The sequence below is a fragment of the Falco biarmicus genome, chromosome 12, assembly GCF_023638135.1.
Source record: "Falco biarmicus isolate bFalBia1 chromosome 12, bFalBia1.pri, whole genome shotgun sequence".
Lineage (NCBI taxonomy): Eukaryota > Metazoa > Chordata > Aves > Falconiformes > Falconidae > Falco > Falco biarmicus.
The window spans coordinates 9,785,586-9,810,959 of record NC_079299.1 but is presented as its reverse complement, the minus strand read 5'-3'; the positions used below and the strand labels follow the sequence as shown (position 1 = coordinate 9,810,959).

The following is a 25,374-nucleotide window of genomic DNA, read 5'->3' as shown; positions in this document are numbered from 1 at the left end:
TTTTTACACTTCTATTCTGCTCCATCTAGTGGATTATTGATTTTTGCAATGAATGCTTCAACAATAGTATTCTAATATACCACGCTGGGTTAGCTAATAGGGCAAGGGACCATGTTCAAATGATTATTTTTTTGGCTTTAGATGAAACAAATTAAGCCACGTTCCTGGGTACCTGGATAAGACTATAGGATTCTGGCAGCATGTTCATGCTACATAAATGGGAAAATGGTGTCATTTAATTATATCACTGAAATGAGACTAAGTAAGGGACAGGCCTTGATTATAAGGGACAGGTGGCAAAATTTCTCCTGGTGCTTGCACAATTTACTAGGTCAGTCCTGGGGAAAAAGAATATTCCATGCCTGTGCTGTTTTGCTAAAACATCGATATCCTCCAGGCTTCATAGCCTAGATTTCAGTTTTCTTCCTGCACTTGGTGATAGGCAAAATTAAGTTACACACTTAATAAGCTGCTTTGTTTGCACAATATGAATAATTTTATTCAACCAATGTCCCTTCAGTACGTACACTTTTTTGGGTGGTTTTTCCTCTGTGCAGCGTTGTTTATAATACTCTCTTTAATGACTGCTATTCAGGACTTTCTGCTAACTTTTCAGAGGGATATTTAAGGTAATAAGAGTTTGATTGATGCGAGGAAAAATTAGGTCATTAGTCCACCTTCATGTGTAGCTCGTTTCAAATCAATGCTGCTTTTAATGGTAAGAATATTTGTTCTATTTTCAAAAGCAAATATAAAAACACTTTGCCAACAAAATGCCCCACATCAATGAATCAATAATACTTGTTCATACAAAGAATCATTGGAACCAATGATTCAAAGACAATGCTATTTACTTGTCTACTAGGCTAGGTATAGGATGTGTGTTCTGTGAAGCAATTTACAGCATAAGAAGAAAATATTAACTTACTCTCTCAAACCACATAAAGTTACTCTGTTATGCTTGGTTTCAACTATGAAACTAGCTGAGAAAGTATTTAAGAAAGGCCTATCACCATAAAAACTAAAAGTCAATTGAAATATTAAGCCCAGAGTTTTCCAAATAATTGCAGGATTTTAAAATACTTTAAAATTGTTTCTAGTTTTGTGGGTTTTTTTCCCTGTAACATGATAGGCAGCTGATAGTTATGACTGGATGAGATAAGGCTAACTCCAGATTGATTTGCTTTTCAGGATTTTATTGTAATAATATGCAGCTATATAGCACTTTCTATCAAAGAATCTTGAAGTGTTCCATAAATATTAATTCAATAAGCCTCACAACATGCCAGTGAGATAGCTCCGTATTATTTTATCTATTATGTTTTTGCTGGAGACATACAAAGTAGAAGCAACTTGTTCTAGAATAGAAATTGGTCTTGATTCCAATCCTCTGATGTAACCACTAGAACTACCCTCTCCATGAAAACCTGCCTGCCCCCAGATCAACGGCAGCTTTGTCACTGACTTCAACGGAGCCATGATTTTATGAAAAGACAAAAAATTCTTCCTGAATATTTTGCAGCTGAATGCTGCATTTTAGGTTCAACATCCTGCATTAGTTGATGTATCTTCAATAAGTTTCTTCCTAGAAACTGATGACTGACTTCATCAGAGAAGCAGTAAACGTTTTAAAGATTTTACATATGCATACAATTGATCTGATATATTATAATAGCTCTGGCAATATGACAATATAGTCCTCTGCTCTGTAGTGCTGTAATTCATGAGAGTCACAGTTCTGACTTTCCAAATTGGACTGCAGACTTAATTTTCAGAAGTGACTTCCATTTTTACATTCACAATTTTGCAATCACCGTAGTTGTGAGAACAGTGATATGCATTAAGGTAATTGATTGTGCTTTGAAATCAAGTAATCAAATGAGTGTCAATTAAGCCTGCAAGTGTTTGAAGCCACAGAACTACAAGTAAAATTATTTTTCCTTGCAAAGCTCTCTGCAAAATACACTAGGCAAAGCCATGTCTTCTTTCTAGATCAGCCTCACACCAAATATTTAGTGAATATATTAAAGACTGTGTGATAAATGAATTTAAGGGGGTTTACATGAGGTCGCCTTCTATTTCAATATCTTACTTTACACTTCACAGCTGAATCCAACAAAAGGGTATGTACCTCCTACATACCACAGTGCCTAGCTTCTTCCATCTGATCCACCAAGTGGAGCTGGAACCTGAACAGAGATCCAGGCTTCCTGTGCGGAGCATGGGGGAAGTTAGCCACCTCAGGGCTGAATATACATGAGCCAACATACACACATTGCTGCCACCTACATCTAGGTTATATGGCCAACTTATATGGAACTTTCAGATCTGTCCTTCTAGGCTTCCTGGAAGTGTCTTGCTCCATCCATTCAGGATTCATAGCCTCCTATTCCTGCAGGAAGGTAGGTCACTATGCCTTTTCTCCAGCAAACTTGGACTTCTTCTCTCAGAAAATGTAACATCAGTTCCTTCAGGTTTAGAGCACTTACACAGTTTTAACACCCTCTGAAGGAATGAAGAGGTATCCCAGCTCCAGGGGAAAAGCCCACTCTCTGTTACGGCAAGGCTGTTAGACAAAACAGGGGAATCCTCCTGGATGCACAAACAACATCTCTCCCTCCCCACAACCTGGGGGCCTGCCTTAAGCTGCTGAGGCATAACAGTGGGATCACCGGCATATTACAGAAGAAAGCAACTGAGGACACTGTATTTTGTACCAGTGTGAGGTATGAAGGTGTGCTCCAAGAACACCTGCCAGACTGAGCTCTCAGGGCCTCAGAAGAACATCTTTGGTTCTAGAGTTAAAGAGAAGATAACCAGTAAGCTGTTCAGACCTGTCAAAACACAGACATTTCTGTGTTTGCACAGAAGTACACCACTGTAAATGGCTACAGATATTTTAAGGTCACTACAGAAACTCCAGCGGCATGAACTCCCGCACCTGGGTACAACAGCAAATTCCACGGTTAGAAGATGAGTAGGATCTCCCAAGACTGCCACTTTGCATTAAAGCAGATAAATGCCACCTAACTCCCCACTTCACGTAACTAGAGTACCTTGACGGAATCTTAGCATCATTTCAAATTGGATTATTATTATATATATGCAAAATTTCCTGCTGATTCCCTACTTATATATGCAAAATTCCCTTAATCTCAGGTTATCATTTAACTTTCTAGATTAATATTAAAACAAAACAACAAAGATCCCAGCCACTTTTAAGTTACAAGAAAAGGAAAAAAACCTGTTCAAGATTATTTGACTACTCAACCTGAATCTGCAAATACCAACTACTGTGGATAACGTTTAATGCTTTACTAATTCCAATGAAACTACCAGGAAAATCCCACACCATAATAAGTGTTGGCAGTACTGCATCCTGAAATTGTTAACTCCTGAGGCACAAACCTGTCTATAAAACTCTTGGACATCTAAGGTGCTATAAAAATAATAATGCATTCAGCTTTATGTAATTTTCAGCTAAAAATCAGTCAATCCCTCTTTTCTCTGCCCTCCCTCCTCCACACAGTTACCACAAAAATTTTGTTCTGTTAGGGTAATATATATTTTTAAATGCAAAATTTCAACAGGAACCATTTTTTATGGTCTACTAATAAACCCTTGAAAACAGGGATTTATAATGGAAACAGTGACGGACCCTTAACTACAGTGTATGCAACTATAATAAAAAGAATTAATGTAGTCAATTTGTACTACTGTTCTCAGAACAAAAAAAACCTCTATTTCAACTGCAATCCTTTCAACAGCTGATTGGCAAGCCTGTCCATTTCTAGTCTGCAGTGTTGTCAGTTGTCTTCAACATGATAATGAGCCTGTCACCATATTCAAATAGCCCTGTGACAGCATGTTTTGTGAGCATGACGTCCACTGCAAAGGGTCTGTCAAAAAGCACCTTTCAGAAAATGAAAAGAGAATGCTTTTCTGATGATAAATCTAATTTCTTCTTAGCTAAAAGAGTGAAATTTTTCATCTGATTTTGCCAATGTTGTGTTGCATTTGTGTCTTCAGATAATCCTACGTTCAGATGCATGAAATTTTTAAGTTATCTGTAAAGACAAAGTGAGAAATAATAATCTTTCTGGAGTTCACTGGAGGCTTTGCATAAACTGCAGTACTGCTGGCTTTCCATCAAATTAAAACTGGAGGGGGGAGGGAATGGCATAGGAGGTTAGCTTGTTACCAGAAGCAAATAAGGCTCACAGTAAAGAACTCAAAAGTCTACACACTTCATTCGTTAGGCTCTTCACTCCTTCCCAAACAGCCTATTAAAAAATCTCCCTTGCCCTGTGTGGTCCTAGTTAAGTATGACCAGGTTGCATGAAATTCTCCAGCTTTCAGACCAAGGCGGGGAAAACGTAGGCACAGGCAGAGCTCTCAAGTACTGTTACGATTCAAGACTGTGGCACAGACTGAAGCACTACGTATTCCACATTCAACTGCCACCATGGTACTAATCAGCTGGGGAAATCTTCACCGAGAGAAAAATTTGAAATATTTTGGCAATACGGATTCCTTTGCATGGGTGTAAGCACCTTCCATTAATATCAACAGGAACACGTGGGTGCATTGAAACAGCGCTTTTTTTCCGCCCCCCCCCCCCCCCCCTTCAAAAAAGCTGGCCTTAGTTTGACTTCACCTTTTAGGATTTTTTTTGTCAGTAGCTGATTGAGGAATCCCCCTATAAAGGCAAGTGTTATAGAAAGAAATATAAAGCCCCAAACCAACAAGCAACAAAGCTTTCTCTCTTTCAGTCACTGGGTGAGAAAGGGGTGGCAACAACTGGACTTTGAACTCTCAGGCTGAATGAGACATTAACCTCAGAGCAGAAGTTCCACTTTTAGCTGTGCCTCTAACAACACGTGCCATTTTTACCAAGCAACTCTCGTTCGCTTTGTCTTAGGTTAAACACTGTAAAATGGGGATACTACCGTCTGCATCAAAGGAATGCTCTAAAACTTACAACAAATATTCGCTGAAAAAACCGTTACCGAGCTCCTGACACATTCACTACAGAAAAAATCACGTTGCACAAGCACAATATTTTTCAAGGTTATTAAACGAGTTTGTTTCCTTAAATATCTGAAAACAGTGGACCTGTAGTGCTAAGATACCAAATGTGGATCTCCTCTACTAACTACTGACTAGTATTAAAAGTAAGTATTTCATTATTAGTACTACCTAGTGTTTTCAGGCGTGTAACATCAGTGACGGTCATATAAGACTACAGTCTAAAGGCTGTACCTGCAAGGATCTGGTGGAATTTCTTTTGAAGTTAGGGACAGATTACTACAGGTGTGAAGGTGCAACTTACCTTTATCGCTTCTGAAAGGATCTGCACTGCTTTTCTCTTACAACCTCCATTTTTTTCTTCTTTTTATACATATGAACAATATAATACCCATATTTTTTCTGCCTACAATTCATGATTAAAATTATGAATTAATAAGAATTTGATTAATTCAGGTCTAGCAAGCTGAAACAGGACAATTTTACTGACAGGCAATTTTATTATTTTTTTTTTCTTGTTAGTAAGAGGAGAACTTTATATACAGGAGCTGTATTTTAAATTTGGGATATGCAACATGGTATTCCACACTTGATAATCCAACTGTAATCCAATATAACTGTAACAGAACAAATTGCAAAGGTAGGATTTTTAAGTGAAGCAACTAAGCATTACGCAGCTTTAGACAGCACAAATGGACAATCAACATTAAACAAGACTGATTTTTAAATTCTTCATTGCTCAGCTGGAGGGAAGTATTACAAGGCCAAAAAACAGAGCTGTGGACAGCTGGCTTTGTGCAGTACCAGTTCTCTGCCTCAATTTTCAAGCCATTCATTTCTTGGAGGGGGCGGGGAAGAAAAAAGGGGAAAAAAGCAAAAAAAAATATATCTAAACTAGGCTATACAAATGTACAAAGCAAACTGGGGTCTCTAGGACTTTCATTGTCTCAGGGAGTCGTCACCACCCTGAACCCTCATTAAAGCTGAAGAGATGCTGGAACAACATTAAAATGAATGCAAACCATTTGCCGCAATCTTCTGCTCACACCATCTCCAAATGAAGGCAGGCATTGCATAATCCAGGCAGCTAGAGCTCCTGACAGGTGGATGATTTATGCTCATAGTCGGAAGAATCGGAGAGCCTGCAGAGGACACAGCGTGAGCAAGGTGGTGGCGAGACAGATGCTCTCAGTGGGCTTGCAGAGGCTGGCAGGCTCCAGCTAGCTCAGGTGCAACTTGAACACTTTAGTACTGAACTCATATTGCCTAGATTCCAGCACAGCAAGATACCATTTACAATATTATGTACAGTAGATATACTATCAAACCTATCTGTGTGCTATTTATCTCCCTCTATTTGAGTACACACACACCACATATATATTTTACTGTTTTTTTCTATTTGCAGTTCAACTTACTGCGTTCGTGTTCAGTTTGCATGTGCATATTCTCCATCAGAAAAGAAAGGGCAGATTAGGACAAATCCTGCATTGTTACAGCCACGCAGCGTAAGTGAAACCACCAGAGCTGAACAGATGTAAGTGGGGGAAGAATTTGGCTCTAGCTTTCAGAGAACAGGGATAGATCTGGGATACTGAAAATCATTTCAGTGTTTTAAGAGTATTTGAAAGTTAGGAAAGAAAATGAAGAAAGATGAAAACAACTGCAGGTCCAAATGCATTAGAGTATTCTAGTCACCTATGTTATATGTCTGTAAAGCACAGGAAATGTCACAATCACACTGTTCTGCAGAAAATGCATAATATTAGCAAAATATAATGAAAATGACACTCATGTCATCTACTTTTTTAATCTTTCAGTGGAATAAGTTCTTCTTTATTATTCAGGGTTATCTAAAAATCTCAGCCAAAATTGCAACATCATTTCCAACCATGTATCTCAGCGTCCTACTCATAAACAGAGTATACGTAACACAAATGAGGGTTTGAACTTTCCCTCCAGTTTTGTTAAGCAAGACCGGTCTGTTTAAAAAAAAAAAAGGAAAAAAAATTACACATGCACAAACAAGACGTTATACTTGTTTGTGTCACCCAACTGTATGTTCATTCGTTCTTCAATATAAAAGGTGAAGCCAGAACTAAATTATCCTACCTTAAGCATATCAACAAGTTAAAACAATTCACCTGCCTCGTATCAGACCTGCCACATTTTCCTATCAAATCTGTCACTAATTAAGTATGTAGTTTTCAAGCACAACCAAAGAGTTAAAGCACTCACATGTGCACACTGCAGGTTATCTGGGTTGAATCTGGGATGCTAACTCTCAACTCCTTTCCACTTTAACAGATGGGGTTAAAGGTGGAACTGCAGATGAGAATTAAAGACACATACATCCCTTTAATCAGATAACACATTCAACTACTTGCAAATTCCCAAGAAGCCACTTTACAGGCATGTGTCACGGGCTACTCCATAAAGGGAGAGGGAACCATGGAGAGGAGGGAAAGACAACTTATTTCAGCTAACCAGCATTAAAAAAAGGCAGGAAATTAGAGAAAACAAATGGGAACAAAATGGGACGGATTGCTGGCGTTCAGAATGCTTTCTGATTGCAGACATCTCCCTAGAGAGGAACTCCAGCGTTTGAAGCCTTCACACTCTGCATCCAAATGCTTTTTCTAACTTCATTAAGCAGCCGTGTTTAAGAATACTTCATAACAAGTATTTTAATTAGAGATGAGCTGAAGTATCTTGCCAGCATGGGTATCTCCAGCAATACCAGGATGCCCAGGAGGAAATACAGTCATTCAGCCTGACTAATACTCACAAAATAGTGCAGGTCAGGTAACGAGAACCTCAAGAAATTAATGATTCTCTCTCCCACCTGGCCAGAAAAAAACTGCCTGGAGGATATGTGCTTGCAGCAACTGTTTTCTCATCAGCATTCTTGGGATACAACTGTGGTGCGAAGAGGAAAAAGAATAGAAAATCATGAAAATGAGAGAAGATAAAAAGGGAAGACAGAAGAATCTTATGTCATCTTAGCTAGCCTGTGGCTTTGTTCTCTGATTACTGCATTCCTTTGCATTTCACACAAGACCAAGCAACGGGGCGTGTGGCGTGCTCTGTCAGATGAAAAGCATCAGCAAAGGCAACACCTGTATACACCAGACTGAAAGGTGTTCCAACTTCTCTTTTTCTCTGGCATACAGTCAACAGATTTGTGGTTTGGGGTGATGCTCTTGAGGGCTGTTGCAAAGGAGGAGCCTATTCAGTCCCTTCATAGCAAGATCATTACATTTAAAAGTTTCCCTTCTCAGCCTGATCCTTCATCAGAGGTATAGATTAGCAGAAACTTTTCCAGTACATCTTTGAGTGAGAATTCACAAAAGAAATACATTTAAACCTGTATTTTAAAACAGCTTTCTGCTTTCTAAGGAAAACATTCATTTTCTTATTTCCATATTTAGCAGTCTAATCTGTCTTGAAAGTGGAAGCTTAAGAGCTTTCATTAAAAGTTTGACAGAGAAACCAGCGGGTGGCTTGTGAACGTAAAAATCAGTTCAGAGCAAAACCTCTTCTAACATTCAACAATCATGGGCGCATACCCTCAATCCAAATCCCAAGTATATTTATGCCATCTCTTAAGTCATCTTACCTTAACCGATTCCACAAACTATATGCAGAAATGCAGTAGCTCCGGTGACTTATATCCTTTTCTTGTATTTCAGTGGATAAACCTCGGGACTGACCACACAACGAAATCTAAGGTGCCCATTTCTTAAGCTTTCATTGAATTATAGAAAATATGAAAATGAGATAGAACTTAGGAAATGTAGACACCGGGCACCATTGTAAACCCAATCTGGCAGTTATCATGAAAAGCAACGTGTGGCTGTACAACTGTTTAACAAATGATATAAGACTGATCTGTTGTTTGATTCAGACCGGAACAAAAGACATGGCCCGTCTGGAAAGCCTTTCTTCAGTCAGCTACCCACGCTGAAAAGGAGGACTGAAAAGGAGTATTAGAAAGAGACAAAAGGTAATGGTGATGTAATAAATAATTTTGACGTGGCTGACCAAAAATGACAAGAACAGCATTGCTGTATGGACTACCTCTTGGCTAGAAAAAGGAAAGAAAAGGAGACAAAGGATGAGAATGATAGTCTTGTATTAGTTATTGATTCCTAGGGTCTGCATGTGCTCAGCATGCAGCAAGCTACCAACATTCTCTTGTTAGTCAAGCAGTTTTGCTGCAAAACATTTACAGCACACCAACAATTCTGCCACTGAGGGCACAGACTGGAGTTGTCAATTATAAAATAGTATCACATGGACTTTCTTTCAGAAAGTATTTCAATTTTTCTAAATTAACTATTTTAATAATTGTTGTAACATGGACTGCAGTAAGATCCTACGCAAGCAAGTTGTAGAGAGGGTTCATTTTTGGATCTGCTGCATTAAAACTGTAAATCAAATAGACATCTGATCTTACACCTGATGATCCTCGGAACTAAACCCAGATGCTTCAGAAGAGAAAAACAGATAAACATATTAACTTTGTTGGAACAATAAAAGACAAACAGGAAAATATTGATATTGTCTAGTAAGTGAATATATTTAACGTATCTTGTGTTTGACTTTGTCCAGAATCATTAATCTAACAGAAGACTATTGAGGCTTAAAATAAAGCTATGTTTTTCATTTATAAAGATTAATAGCTATATTAAGTCACTGTTATAAGGAAAACAGACTCCACCCCCCACTTTAGTTTCCCTTTTCTGTCACATAAATACCCAAAGAAAATAAAAAGTAGAAAAAAAAAGAAAAAAGAAAAGGCTGGTTAGATGAGTTCTATTACTAGAACAGCTAGTAAGCATGGCAAAGTTTGACATAATGACAATTCACTGCTGAAGATGACATTTATTTCAGTTTTCAGACTGTTGGCTTTCAACCACAAAAGCCACATTACAAACTGCAAATGAAATAATATTCCAGCTTCACATAGTGACTCAGTGAGTAGAAGTGACAAAGACTGGTAAAAACACCGCCAGCTTAAAAAAGGACAATGACTGACCAGAAGGAAGGCTGTGATTCAGTTACATCACCATCCCAATAAATCATCCTGATTCAAACCTTTTTTTTTTTTGTAGGACAGCAGAGATTTAGAAGTGTGAAATATTTGAGGGATAGTACCATATGAGGTCAGAAGTAACAACTGCTGATAGTAATTTCAGTGCTCCTCGACATGTCCATTGCTTTGGCTGGGTAAGAGGACAAGAGAGTTCTCAAACTTCAGGCTTTTGGTGCCAATCCACCCCCAAGCACCAAAGCTGCCTGTACATCCACCACATGGGTTCTATTTAGCAGCACCTACACAATTTCAGCACTTCATGCCAAATAATCCTACCGTAATACATCCTGTTGTTTCTACTAAGGTTTTACACAGTGAAAGTCTTATTAAGGAGATATGAGTGCCACCCAAGTAAGGGCTAAGTAAAATACAAAAAGGGCTTGGCTCCAAAGCGGCATTTCAGAGCTATGCATACGCATCACTGCCAAATGCTAAACCTATTCCACTCAAATAGGGGATGTGCAAAATTCTGCACAGCAGAAACAAAGAATACAAATAATACTAATGACACTCTATAAAATAACCTCTATTTAATACAGGTCAGGACCCAAGTATAAGAATTCAAGCATTATGCAATAAATGGCAGTGCCATGTTGATGTATGTGTTTATGGGTGGCTGACACCAAGAACGAAAGGCTGCTGTTTGTCTGGGAGCCCACAGGAAAAGACACCGTGTCATACACAGTCCTACATCCTTCAAGGTTTGTCTCTGCCTTCCCTTATCACTTACATCGCTGTCACTGTACATTCAGTGCAAATGTTCACAGGGGCCAAATCCTCTGAGTATCTTTTAAAAATGGAATTATGATTTCTGGAAAATTAAAAAAAATACTGCTTCCTTATTTTAGGATCAAAAGGAGAAATTTGACAAATGAGGTTGTTCAGTTAACCACAGGTTGTACTAATATTTTCTCATCATATGGTGATTAATTTTTAACGGTGTTCCAATTTAAGTAGAGTTTTGAACCTGTGGAACCTACTCTTCCTAATTCTGAGGAAGTAACAGGTAAAGTATGTGCACTAAGAAAAATACCACAGATTTTCATTTCATTCAAAATCTTTCAAACTCACTATTTTTAATAACAAAACTACAAAGTAACTATAGGCTGAATTCATTCTTCATTGATGCTTGCCTAAAACTGCAAACAACTGCAGTCACTGAGATTCTTGCCAGTGGTGACTGTGGGAGCAGAACTAAGCCTACCATCTAATCTCAAGGAAAGTGCAGATGATAACACCAGCAAAGAGCTCTGACCCTGAATCTGCAGATGCTAACGTCAAAAAAAGTACACTCGCAAATCTGTGGAAAGCCAAGAAATCTAAATAGTTCTTACATACAGACACATAAATGATCCAGATTTCTCTACATTCACTTTGTACTGCCTTTCTTATCGAAGTGGTTTATTTGTATAAAAAGACAACTGCAAAACAAAAATGTATCTAAAAAGAGAGAAAATTTGTTTGAAGACTGAGTTCAGTGAATTGCTGGGACTTTCCTGTTTCATTCCCAATGAGATTATGGGCACCAAAAATGCTCAGAAGCAGAACATAAACCAGACTGGCACAACACTGCAACACAAGCACAGCGAGAGCCTCTCAGGAGGCTGACAGCTGGTCTGAGCTGTAGGCACTTCCATGATTTCTAAACCCAGGAAGAATATCCACATCACCAATATTTGCTTTTTCTTCAGCATTTTTGTAATGGATGAATAGAAATGCTAGTTGCTTGAGCTCACTATAAACACTAACCTGCAGTCGAATAGTTTGTCCTTCCTCATCAGTTACAGAGAGTGGATAGTCATGAGCTGTGTTTTAGGGCAGACAAATTGGGCTGTCAGTTCTAATGTGGGAACTGGGCTATCAGGCCACATTTTGGTTAGGAGGAAAGAGGTCTACTTAGGAACACCAACACCACTTAGAGATTAGTTTCTATTGTTTCCAAGGAGATTTAACAGGTCCCAGTATATATTAAACCAAGCACAGGTTGAATGAAAGAAAGAAAAGGAAAGTAAGGGGGAAGAGGGAAAGAAAAGAAGGGAAGGGAGGAAGAAAAGGGGAGAAGGGGAGAAGAAAAGGGGGAAAGGGATTGAACGGGAAAAGGGGGAGGGGTAGAAAAGGGGGGAAGAAAGGAGGAAAGGGGGGGAAGGAGGGAAAAGAAGGGGAAAAAGAACACTTTCAAAAAATATCTGCACTAGTAAGCAAACTCCTTCATAATACATTGAAACACAGAGAAGGGTCGATACTCAGAAGAGACTTCAACAGAAGACGCACCGTGCTATCTCTTGATGTTATGACACAGAAGCTTTGTTTAATATCCTGCATTAATGAAGGAGCTCCTTAAGTGTAATATCACAATAGAGAGCATAAGAAATATCACTGAGGTCAACGCCGCTCTATTAACTGTCATCCTGTACAGAAATATTTTCTCTGAATACCATTAATGCTTTCTCCTTCCCTTTGTTCTAATTTCTGAAGGCAGCAGAAACTAAAACTTCCTCCACAATAATTTCTGCTTTCTTCTTGGCAGACTAACGGTATTAGACTTGCAAGAGAAATTTACCTTGCCAACGTCTTATGCACAGGTCTTTTCGTAAGAGGAAACCTATTAAGCAGGTTTTTTTGGCTAGCCTAAAACACAGGTGGTTACACATCCTTAGTTAATAAAGAAGATTGCTTAGTTTTATTTATTATTTTGAGAGTGAATCCATTAATCTGCCCCTGTGCATATCACCCACCTCTTTATGTAAGAAGAAACTCAAGCTGCCTGTTCTCCTTGCTGTAGTGGATTCATTTGCATAGACTGTCAAACCCAGAAAAGATCAATAAAATAATTTAATCTGATTTGCTGCTTAACACAAGCCAAAGATGTTCATACGGTAACCTCTGCATAATAAACTCACTAATTTATACTTTAAAATACACACATCTTTAAAATACAGACATCTTTAAAAAAAAAGTATCCTTATATTTGAATGAATGAAATCTCTCAAAGCGTGAAGCAGAAATACTTTAGAAAAAAGCAATTCTAGCATTTAAAAAAAAGTTTAACTAATTTGTAATAATCTGGTTCATTGCAGTACTGTGACCATCTGAAATGTTCAAGCATCTTAAAAACTGTCAATAACTGCTTTTATTCAGATCAGGGCTCAAGAAAAACTTAAAATACAGAATTTCCTTGCACACAAGGCAGATTCTGACTACTGCCTTAACACCACCCTAGGGATGATGAAGCCACTTTGAGGGACTGCATGAATCCTTTTTCAAAAACCCAAGCAAACAAACAAATGAGAAGTGTTAAGAGCTACTCAGTGAGGAGTGCGAATACAACACGCTAACTGTGAGGGAAGAGTTACACTGAAGTCAGCATTGCCAGATGATGAGCTTGGAGAGTTGCTATTCATTTTTAGAACCTGAATGACGGCTAATATACTATCAACAGAAAAGATTCACAGACACAAAAAGGTATATTACCGATTTCCCCATAGCATAGATTGCTAAACCCGCCAAATGAACAGCAATCTAATGTAGCTCCACCAGCTTCCATTAATACTAGGTGAGGATCTGGCCTCCCACTTTTAATAGCTGGACTAATTAAGCTGGAATTCTGTCACTGTCTATTCTAACTGGGTACAAAGTGAACGATAATCATTTGTAAAGCCACATATTCCACTATTTCCACACAAAGGAAAATACAACATACATACATGAAGCAACCCAGATTTTCTGCCATTTCATTATAATTTGCTTTTCAAATAAATTTGATTCCCTATATATCACCCACTTATGAGCTACACTTTCTGAAACAACAAGCAATGCAGATCAGCCACTGCAAACAACCCATAAAAAATTCTGAAAATGTCCAGATACCAGATATGAGAGATACATAGGAGATGTTTTGGTGTCAACAGTCCTGTAAGAAGTACGAAGTCCTGTAAGAAGTTTCAGAACTGAGAGCGCCAAGACAGGATACAGTATTTCAGATGGTCTGAAAGCTGCGTTAGTGCCACTCAACAGGTTCCCCTCTGAACCATAATTTTTAACCTTGCTACAATATAGGGACAGAAAAAATTGAGGCTATGACTTTGCCTCCATGGAGAAAACTGAAACATATGGAATAACCTCTTGAAAAAACAAACTCTGCACCTGAAACAAGAAGGAATTTTATTTTGGAATAATTACTCCAGTGGAATTATTTCACATGGACAGCTATTCTGAGCAAGATCTGTAGTATACTAGGAATAATACCTTCTATCATAGCCACATGGTACTATACTTAGTCCCACAGACAGTATTAAAAGGCACACAGTACTAATGGAGGATTAAAAGCAGAATTCAACCAGACTGACTAGCAATAGAAAAAAATAAGAAACAGACATCTACCCATGATTTCCCGTATCAACTTTGGCAGTTTTACATCCAATTTTCCTTCTTAGAAAAGAAAAAAACAAAACAAAACCCTTTTCTCACTCTAACTAGCTTTATAAAAAGGAAAATAGCTAAAACACCCAATCTTACACGTGAATGCAGATTTAATTCTACCACCTGAAGCAAACTAATCACCAGCTTCCAAGGAGTCTGAAAGGCCAAACTTTAAAGACTGGTTATAAACAAAACCAACTAGAAAATATCTTAAACGTGTTCTTTTTCAAAAAGGGCAAATTGTTGCCTGTCCACACCCCCATACCCCCTTTTAGCACTTGCAATATTATTTAAAGAAATCACTAGGGATACATTTGAAAAGTTTTTCCGTAAACTACACTAGAATCTTTATGTTGTTTCATCTGTTCTTGTAAATCTGAAAGAATCCACCAAAACATAAGCACAGTCAAAGAAACTATATTTCAGGAGAACCAATTGTGATCCTTGAAAATCTGGTTTTTCATAACACCAAGACACAAAATTAAAAACAGAAAAATGCAACGTTTCTTCCTTGAGTAAAGTGTACGCTGCTGTACTGCTAATAACCATTATGCAGGAAAGCAAATGAAAAGACGATACCTATTTGTTGTGTGCTTAAAAGCTCATCGGTGTCTGCTGAAAGCTTCAGTATAAAGCGTAACACATACTCAAAAATACCCATATACCTAGACTTGTTTTCAAGTAACAGTCCATGGGTGGCCTTATACCAAAATGAACTGTTCCTCTGAATCAGTCTGCAGAAACTTTCTTGTGCTACTCAACAGGAGATGCAGACAGGACCCAGCACTTCAATCCCACCCCAGCTCAGCCCAGTATGACATTGCTTCACCCTTCCTTCTCTAGCTTCTGGCCTGTGACTTGTTAAGAACCTTGATCTAGGTGTTGCTGGCTATGCCTCACTGACATGCTTGAGAATATGTACAGAAATTCCCCGTTCAACCTGTATTGTGTGTGACCAGAAACCCAACTGACCCCAAGACACAACTCCAAAACCCTAACACTAGGTCTCTCTCAGAAACACTGGATGCTAGATGAAAAGCACCATTATCTTCCCACAATAAATGATTTAACATCTAGCTGTCGTAAGAGAAGCCACTCTATATATTTTCTGTAAGTGGGTTTCGGACCTTGCCCCAAAAGCTAAAATAAAACTCAGGATCTTCTTCCAGGCACTGTGATTTCTATCATGAATTTTATATGACAATTCACAAAATGACAATGTAATAAAGTCCTTCCAAACGGGAAGGAAAGCAAAATGCCTGATCAATGTTTCACTTAGGATTACTTTTAACAACTGTTTGTTAAGGAAAATTTCTAGAAGAAAACTCCCCACTAACAGGATAAGATTTCTGGAGAAGATGCACACTGGCAGATGTGCAGAAGTTCTTGTAAGGAATATGATGCTTCTCTCAAAGCTGTTTAAACTTGATTTTATTTCAGGTCTGCAGCTAAATTTTTTTTGTAAATAGATTTAGGCTGTCAATTTCCAGGCATGCTGTGCCATCAGCATGTAGAGACTGCTGTGACAAACGTGGAGGCTGCAGCAGCAAATTTTATTACAAACTGGTAATTGAATTGAACAGGTTTACATTTGAATAGATTTACTGCAGCATGATCTCTGACATGCTGCATGGGACTGAAACCCTTGTCTGTACATAAAGAAACATTTAAGATACAGAGGCAATTATTTCAGCTCCGTGTAAGTCCATGCTAATCAATAAATTTACATCACTTTACTACACCTGCAAGAAGTAAAGCACATCATCATTCTTCACTCAGTGCATAAAGGATGTGGTCAAAGACAAAAACTCATCTCCAGACTTTCCCATAGGTAAAAACAACACCTGCCTCCAAAACCACCTTCCAAGAACAACAAAAGAAAAAAGTATCTCTAATCCAAGTACAACCGTAAAAGTGTACTATGAATCAGTATGGTTTCAAAAATAAATGTGGCCACTAAAGTCGGAAAGAAAACAAAGCGCCCTTGTAAATTCTTTTAGGTTGTCCTATAAGGTGGCAGATAAGCAATACCTGAAAAGAACATAAGCTAACTCTTCCTTAAATGAAAAGACTCGGTAATTAAAAATACATAGAAATCTTACTGTGTTTTGACAGAAAAACTCACACAGTAAGAGTGGAAAAACTATGGTGTGCCCAGCAGCGGGCCTAGCAAAGGAACCTTCTTTACAAAGGAGTTAGCTATTTTGTCATTGTAGAACATTCAGAAAAAGGTATGTACTTTTAGGGTAAACAATTTATGAATTCCTGATCAAAAAAAACCAACAAACTGTGGGATTGATTTGCATCCATGGATAATAATTTGTGCAAAAAATCTGATTCACAACGTGCATCTGATTTGCCCAACTAAATTATCTGTTAGCAAAACTGTACGCAGAAACATAGTAAAGCCGCACACAATTTTGGTAACAGATAATTACTCATTTGTAGAAGAGTCACTTCATTTCCTCATGCAGTCCCAGAAGCTGCACACGGACAAGATTTTTAAATACATATGTTAATGCATGTGCAATGGTGCCCTCAAAATTTAAAAGGAAGGTCTAATTAACCTGTATGTACTCTTGGTAGCACTGTTTTGTTTCCAATCAAGTTGCTCAACATAACTGTAAATTAGGTTACTAGTGATACAGGGTCTTAACTTACTAAAAAAAGATGTTAAGCAGCACAGCCCCTTTCAAAAGGTGCCATACTCACACATTTATTGCTTTCTACAGTTTATCTAAGCATCACAATTTAACCTTTAAGTTAACTGCTCCTAGTGGTCAGTTATATGAGGATTTTGGCAAATAAAGAACTGTCCCACCATCACTGGAAGGGAGGGTCAAATCCTGCCGTTCTTACTGAGGCAAAATCCCCATTGAATCTGACAGGAGTTTTGCTCAAGTAAGACTAAGGACAGCAGGATTTGGCTCACAGGATCATAGCATCTGCCAAAGCAGTTGCACAGAACTGGGTTTATTCTTAGTAAGTATAATCCAATAAGAATATGTCTGTAGGTGCGTGATAGGCCTAATTTGTCCATCATCTCTCCACTGGTCTGTATTGTTCTTGGATTTTACTGATAGCTGTATATCAAACCTGTTCTAAATTACCATCAAACGATCTGCAAAAATCGGCCATCTATTAGAGCTGACTTTTTAAGCATTGACAAAGAAAAATTGCATGGGACTATTTTAAACTGGTTGCTTAACACCAAGCACTCTCCAGTGAAGACAATATTTAGAAAACATTACGTTGATTCCATTTTGAAAGGTTATCTAGCTCAGAAGTCCATGACATCTTCTGTTATTCTTTCTTGGTGGTAATAGTGCACTACAACAATAATGTATACAATACATGCACATAAAAGTATATTTTTGCATATACATTAACAGCAACAGAAGTGCATAGCACGTGACCAAGGTTTAAGAAACTGTTCTTTCTGTAACATTGATGAATCAAGTTCCAGGCAAGATAGTACTGTTTCTTGGAAACGTTTTCTTCTATTTACAAGTTATTCAAGATCTTCAAAATGTAACTGATTAATTGAAACACTCAACATATACTTACACTGAGGGGCAGAGGTTCTCACATGCTTTTTAGAAAAAAAGGGAAAAAAGAAAAGAAAAAAAAAAAAAAAAAGAGGGGTGGATACTACTCTTCTGTATGCCATTATTTGCTCCAGTGTTGCTACAGTAACTTCAGTAGACACACTCAATATTTATACTTGCTTAATTGAGAAGTAACCCTTTCGTTTGTCCTGATGAAATGCCAACAGAGTAAAAATAGGGGAAAAGAAGGCACAGCGTGTGTTTCTGCCAGAAACAGTGGATAAGGACTGGAGGAAAGAAATCTTTGAGAATTCATGGTGTTAAAGCATTTAAGGAAAATGAGAGGATATACTCTGATGATTCTTCTATTAGTTACCTGCTGAAGGAGAACAAATGCTGGGGTACATCTTGCTATACTACATGCAGTTTGAAATATTCCAGAGAAGATGAACTCTATGTACATACACCGTGATTCCATAGCTTAGAAACAGATGGTCAGGAAGAGCAAGTATACATGAAAACTGCCTTTACAGTAACTGGTTAGAACACTCACCTATCTGTCTTCTTTACCAGTTGCCCTACAACTGTTGCACATGTTCGCAGAGAGATACATATTGACTTGACCAGTCTTACCTTCTTTCAGCATGCCAACTTTTAGACACTTCATGAAGCGGCAGGCTTGGCAGGACTTGCGTCTGCGCTTTGTGATTTCACATTCATTCGTTGCTGGGCAGCTGTATTCTATGTTACCTGTAACAGAAATTATAGGAAAAGAGAGGTATTCAGAATCGCTGACTAATCAACACAATGGATATACAAAGTACTCATACAATTGCTGTTGTGTTTAATTTTGGAATATAACAAGAGTAAACTGTGCTATAGAAAGGAAACACCTTTCAAGTAAAACCAAAAAGCCAAGTTAGAGGATGAACATTTTTTTTTTACTTTTTTTTTTTTTTTTTTTTTAATCTAGACAGCTGTATGGGGGAAGAAAAAACCCAACCCCAAACCTCCACAATGTGAGTCTGTGTCTGGCTCCATACATGGTCCCTAGCAAAATCCTTCACATAGGTTATTCTTGCTGGTAGGATGAGGAAATTCTGTCATTGACTACACCAAGCAAGCCACATGCTCAGGCTCCTTGCCAGAACACTCTTCATTTCTTTTTTTTCCACCAATTTAATCAGTCTTTGTCTACAATACAAAAAAAAGACTGTTGTGCTTTATTGCACAATCAACTGTAACAGGTACTATGAGAGAGCTTTGCCCTTCCCCTTCCACAACAGCAGGCACAGTGTATCAGGCAGGGCTCACCAGCATTGTTACCACCACACCTAACACATTCTACAGCTGCCAGGTCAGATCTCTCAGCCAGGACATCTCTCCTTCTCTCTACAGAGTTCTTGTACCAAGAAGCATCAGAAATAGGATCATTCCTACCAAATTGTCAGAATAACAACATGGGGGATATGTTTGCCTCTGCCTCTCCCAGCTTTCCTTAACGCTTAGAACAAGCTAGACCCTTAAATGTGAGCCCTCCTGGGCAAAGCAGTACCTCCATTTTTTTTGTTACTGCTTAGTTCATATTACTTACCCTAAAAAACATGGGGGGGGAGGGGGGGGAGCCTAAAAAAAAGCCTGAAACTGAATGGGTAAAATACATATGAGTAACTTCCTTTACACTTCTTAAAAATCACATCTTTGGGTATTCAAGTCCAAATGGGAGAACATCTGTTCTCTTTTGCCCTAGTACCACTGCATTTTCCATAAAACAGCTTAGCTCAGCTTATTCAGCTGCCCAGCCATGCATCCTATTGCCCATGACTACATTCAGTATGACAGACTTTGCAGCAGTCAGAAGTTTCACCAGGAAACTGACTTTTAAATAAAGTATCTTCCCCATCAGCCTGTCACATCTTGCTTTAAAGGTATTTCTTTATTTTCTAACCCTTTCCCCCTGTGATTAAGTGCATTAGTATCTTAATGAAAATGCATTCTGTTTATTGCCCTCTTGGGAAGCAAGAGGTCATCACACCAAATGCATAAATTGTCATCAGAGGCAGTCCGAGCATAATTGCAATTTTGCTGCTCCATGTTTGCTGCACTCAGGGTCCATCAAAGTCCCCTGAAACATGCGCAGGTTCTAATAATTAGCATAGAGTCTGCCTGGGACCACAGCATTGATGAAATATTTCAGAGTTAATCACACTTTGTAAACACTGATTTATATTGACTACCTTTCTCCAGACTGATGTGTCCTCATTAAATATCACATTAGTGGATTGCAGGATTGCACAAAGACCAAATGCTCAGCAACTGCTAATTCAACAGGAAATTATACTTAAACCACTTATACCTATTGAAAATTGGTTAAGTATTTATGATAAAGGAGGTCTGCATGGTACAATGTATATACTAACAATATAACCAGCATACTCTGCATGCCCTTTTCAGGCCTGTGCAGGCTTTCTTCCTCCTGAACACTGCTGCATCACTGACTTAGCAATGCCGGTGGGTAAAACAGATTTTGCTGTGTCTGAACGCTACTGGCTCTTGTTAACAAAACTCAAAACTTCAGTTTAGTCCTCTTCCCCTTTCTTAGCTCCTGAGAAAAAAGCTATTTAAGAAACTGAAGGATACAGCAGGCAGGAAATTCAGCGCAACAGCTCCTGCAAAACTTCTTTCCAATACACATTAGCCGAGTTAGGAGATAACACTTCTGTAAGGATACATAGGAAAGGGCGGTAAAGGCAAGCTTTAAAAAAAGATTCATATTATCCTCTCACACTCTAACAAGGCATTTTTAGTGAGGTACAACCACTACACAGGGAGACCTTCAAAGCTTTCCACAAACTGTATTTCATTAACTTCATCACATTGTAGTCATAAATATATTGCCAACCCTATTTAAAAAAAAAAAAAAAAAAAGAAGAAAAGAAAAGAAACAGGGAATCAAAAATACTTTGCAGAACAAAGACATCTTTACGCAAGGTCAGAAATGATCTTGATCAAAATCAAGATTGAGATTACAACACAGAACTTCAAGCAGCAAAGCTCTGGTCCAAGGCAAGTGAAGCACTCCCACTGCAGCCAGAGCCCTTGTGCACAGATGACAACAGTTCAGATGCCAACGCCAAAGCTAGTATTCAAAATCAGAAAAATATAAGCAAGATTGCTTATTTCCCTAAATAGAGACTTCTAATCCATACCCTGACCTTTCAAGTTTGTGCAAAATCCTGTGAAACATGGCCAGGGTCTGTGGCCTGCAACACATTATGCACCGACAACCTAACATTTTTCCTGCAAATTCTTGCCACCTGAAAAGCTCTAGAATGAGCTGTTATTCTAGTCACTTAGTTTCCAGTTCTTTATCTTAGAAGGGGAATCTTCTCCTATCTATTTAGAGTACTTTAATGAATTATACTCTACAACTGATATTAAATCTTAATTTTTGATGTTAGTAAATAAACTTGGAAGATGGCAGCAAGAGTTCCTCCAATGAACTCAGCAGAATTACAGCAACTGGATTTATTGTTGCAGCAAAGAGCCACACCTTACCAATGGCCATAGATGGTTCCCCTAAAATGTTTCAGCTTTCTAGAATATGGCTAGACTGCAGTAAGGGTTCAAGAAAACTAGTATTTTGTCACCACTCCATACATGAATGCAGTACTTTATCAAATATTCTCATGGATAGACTTCATTTCTGACAGCGAGCTTTCCTTAAAAAAAACCAAAACCAAAAAAACCAACCAAAAAATAAAAAAAAAAAACCACCACAACCTCATGAATTTTGCAATGGACACTCAAAATGCATTTTACCTAGCACTCAAAAGTATTAGTGGATATATTTTTACTAAAGATCTACATCTACTGTATACTGCAGGTCATAAGAGTTCTCACAATTTCTTATTTATTTCTAGAGTTCTCACAATTTCTTATTTATTTCTAGAGTTCTCACAATTTCTTATTTATTTCTATACACTAAAAAAATAAAGAAAGAAATTATTTTAAGAAGTGTTTGGGAATCTGTACAATTTCATAGGTGCACTACATCCATTCAGGATGCTCAGATCCACATTTGATTTCAACGAGGAAGATTCAGGAGGCCCGACCTTTAGCTGTCTACTACATGATGCTAGTGGCTGAAAGTGAGCAGCTAGTAAGAGTATGTAAGTTGAGTTTGCCCAGTCCTGTCAACAGCTGGAGAGGTGGCTGTGTTACACAGTGAACAAAATCAGCATGGCAGCTCTGAGTCTTTAAACTGGACTGACAAGAGCGATCGAGCAATTCATAATATCTCCTGGCTGGTTTACAGAAAGGACTGGGCTCTGATTACTTATTTCAGAGTCTTTTGTACAATTAGTTTGCAGGCAATATAATTTTCTCACTTACTCCTTAATAGAATTGTGCAGCTAGCTGGCTGATAGAGTAACAGCGTATATGTAAAACTCCTGCCTGAAGTGCCAGGGAATAATTTGTATATTCCTTTCAGCAGTGTAATGGACTTTTACAGTTTGGCAGTTAAAGGGCTGAGTAATGTAAACTAGTATGACGTTTGAAAATAAAAATATATGTCAAATCTTCACTCCCCAAACACACTGCCAGGTGTTATAATAATACAACAGGATTTATGCCAGCCTGAGTCCCTTTTTTCTCCTCACGCACTGAGGAACGTTCATTTAAAAACATTCCTTTTTTCTACTAATTTGTTAAATTTTATGATCTCGGTCAAAAAAATGAGAAAATACTACGAACACATGGTGCCTATCAAGTGCAACTGACTCACTAAAAATATGATGCCCTTTGATCATGAGAGAGCAGGTGAACTGCTAAAACTTACACTGCGCAACCGGCTCTGGGGTTTTAGATGCTTCAGACTGTCAGATCTTTACAGCTCCAGGTTAAACGGGCCAAGATATTAATTTTTCCATCTCACAGATGAGGTTTGAAGGTTACCTGTATGAGATATGGAGTCACTGTACAATTGTAATGGTACAGGGACTTACTCGATGGCTTTACAAGCTAGGCAATCAACTGGACTCAGCCAAGATGCTTGAGACCATTTTGGCCATTTCTCGCACAGAATTGACAGTAACACTCAAGGTAACAGAAGAGCAGTGAAAACAATGACAAAGAAGAGGCCGGTGAGATGACTGGACCTTACGCCTTGACATCTGATCCCAAACGAAGGTGCTGTCATCAACAGTTACAAGTTTAGAACCTCACAGATATCAAGGGGGCGAAGCTGGCTCTAGAAAGTGGCTCCAGCCTGTGGGACAGGCTGAAATAGGGATCTCTCTTCCAGAAATACAAGAATAGAAGCTGCAAATAGCAATTGTCCGCAGAAGCTTTATTTCCCTTTTCCCACTGTGACGTTAGATATTCTGACACTAAGATGTAAAAGGATTGCTATGAGCTACTGGAATATGCTCAGGACATCTTTGGAGAAGTAAAAGACATGAGGAGGACTGAGACACAGGGTGAAAATGTGCTTGGGAAGAGCAGCCATGAACCACTCACAGAAGCAGAAGGAATGCTGAAGACACCAGTGTTGAAACTTCTACTGTGTGAGAATGTAGATCCAGAAGTGGGGGGAAGGTAAAAAAGGCAAAAAAATAGAGAGGAATTAATTATTCCTTCAATGTAGTAATTTTATGCTACTATCAGCTCATGGAACTGTATTTCAGTATCTCTTTATTTATATTCAATAATGCCCCATTTTTCTCCCAAACTTTCTCTTTCAGCTTCTGTAACCTAATACCTTTTTTTCAAAAGCTTGTATTTAAAAATCAAGTGTTCTCATTATTCTTAATAGAGGCCTCTGCATCACTGGATTTAAGCCTTTCTGCAGTAAGGTTGACCCCAGGCACCACCTTCATGCTCTGTCTTCCTGGGTGACAGACCCAAAGGAATACACCTGCTTCTCTGTGGACTGGCACGCATGAAAACTCTGGAAAATGAAAAGTAGCCAGGATTACAGCCATAGATCGTCTGGGAATTAATAAAACGCAAGTCTTAGAAACAGACAGAGGAATCTAAGCCAACACAGAGAGCGAATTACAGTACATCAGGTCACACCTTGATATGTAATCCAACCAGAACAGAAACAAGCAGCTCCTGAGAAACCGAGGAGAAATAGGTGCTATCGGAAATAAAAAGCAACAACAGGCTAACTTAGGAAAAGAAGAATAAAGAAAAAGTCCCAGATGGGCTTGTATTTGATGTTTATAGAACTTAGCAAAGCTAAACTGAGAAAAGTAAAAATATTTTCTCTGAGGTTGAAAATTTCAGTTCCTGCAGACTCTGCTCCCTACTTTGCAGTCAGAACTCAACTGAATTTGAGTAAATATTTTCACAAGTAAAAGTACTCTTATCAATAAGGTTTCAGAAATGGGGTCAGGTTGGAATGAGGTTGGACTTGAACCTAGCTGAATCCAGTTTGGGCTGACAAATCCTTAGATGGATTCACCTGATACTGTAGATAGCTCTATGAATTATAGACCTATGAATTCTGCTACTTGTCATCTGGAGCTGATTAAGCCTGAAGTTGACTGTATTCACAATTTTTCACCCAGATGACTTCAGAAACAATATTGCGCACACAGAGTTACAGAATGTTTTAAAATGTGGTTCTTAAATGCCTCAAATATTTTTTTAAGATTACAGGACTCTATATGAAGGATTATGCTTACGTGTCTGTTGCTTGTGTTGCCTTTTCTGTCACAATAAGAAACTAATGAGAAACGGCTGGTTTTTAAATTACTCTACAGTGTAAGATGGTGTTTGACAGAGGGAAACAGCCAGCTTAAAAGTGGATTTTAAAGGAAACCACTATGTTGAGTCACCTAAAAGAAGCCGGTTTACTATGTTACTGAATCGTAATATGCTTATAACTTCTAAAATGCATTTCCTAATTTCTTTTTCTTTTACTCCTAGAAAACAACATGAATGCAGAATTGAAACAAAAATGTAAAGGTGATGCTGGTTGCTCTGACTGCACGACATTTTTGCACCAGCCTCTAACTTTAGGTAGATGGGTTTCCAGCAACATAAAAACCACTATAATTTTCAGTATAAGGCTGATATTACGGGGTGTTGAATGACACCTGTTAGGGCCCAGCTACCTTTGATTCCCATTGGAGTCAACTTCTTTGTCTTCAACAGAAATGAAGGGCATTTAGGTCATCGTAACAGAGAATCAGTGCTTTGAAGACACAAATAGAACTGAACCCCTGCTGCCTGGCAGTCACCAAAGAGCTATCCAAGTCAGAAAGACCA

At 38.4% G+C, this 25,374-nt stretch overlaps 1 protein-coding gene across 33 annotated transcripts in view; it reads right to left on the bottom strand.

Annotated features, from left to right (window-relative positions):
• Positions 1-25,374, bottom strand: part of ESRRG (estrogen related receptor gamma) — a 408,522-nt gene that overhangs the window by 97,084 nt on the left and 286,064 nt on the right. For all 33 annotated transcript variants that reach the window (XM_056357274.1, XM_056357252.1, XM_056357267.1 and 30 more), the window contains one exon: positions 18,727-18,843. In XM_056357274.1, the coding sequence (XP_056213249.1) occupies positions 18,727-18,843 (117 nt within the window). The remainder of the gene's footprint in view (positions 1-18,726; positions 18,844-25,374) is intronic.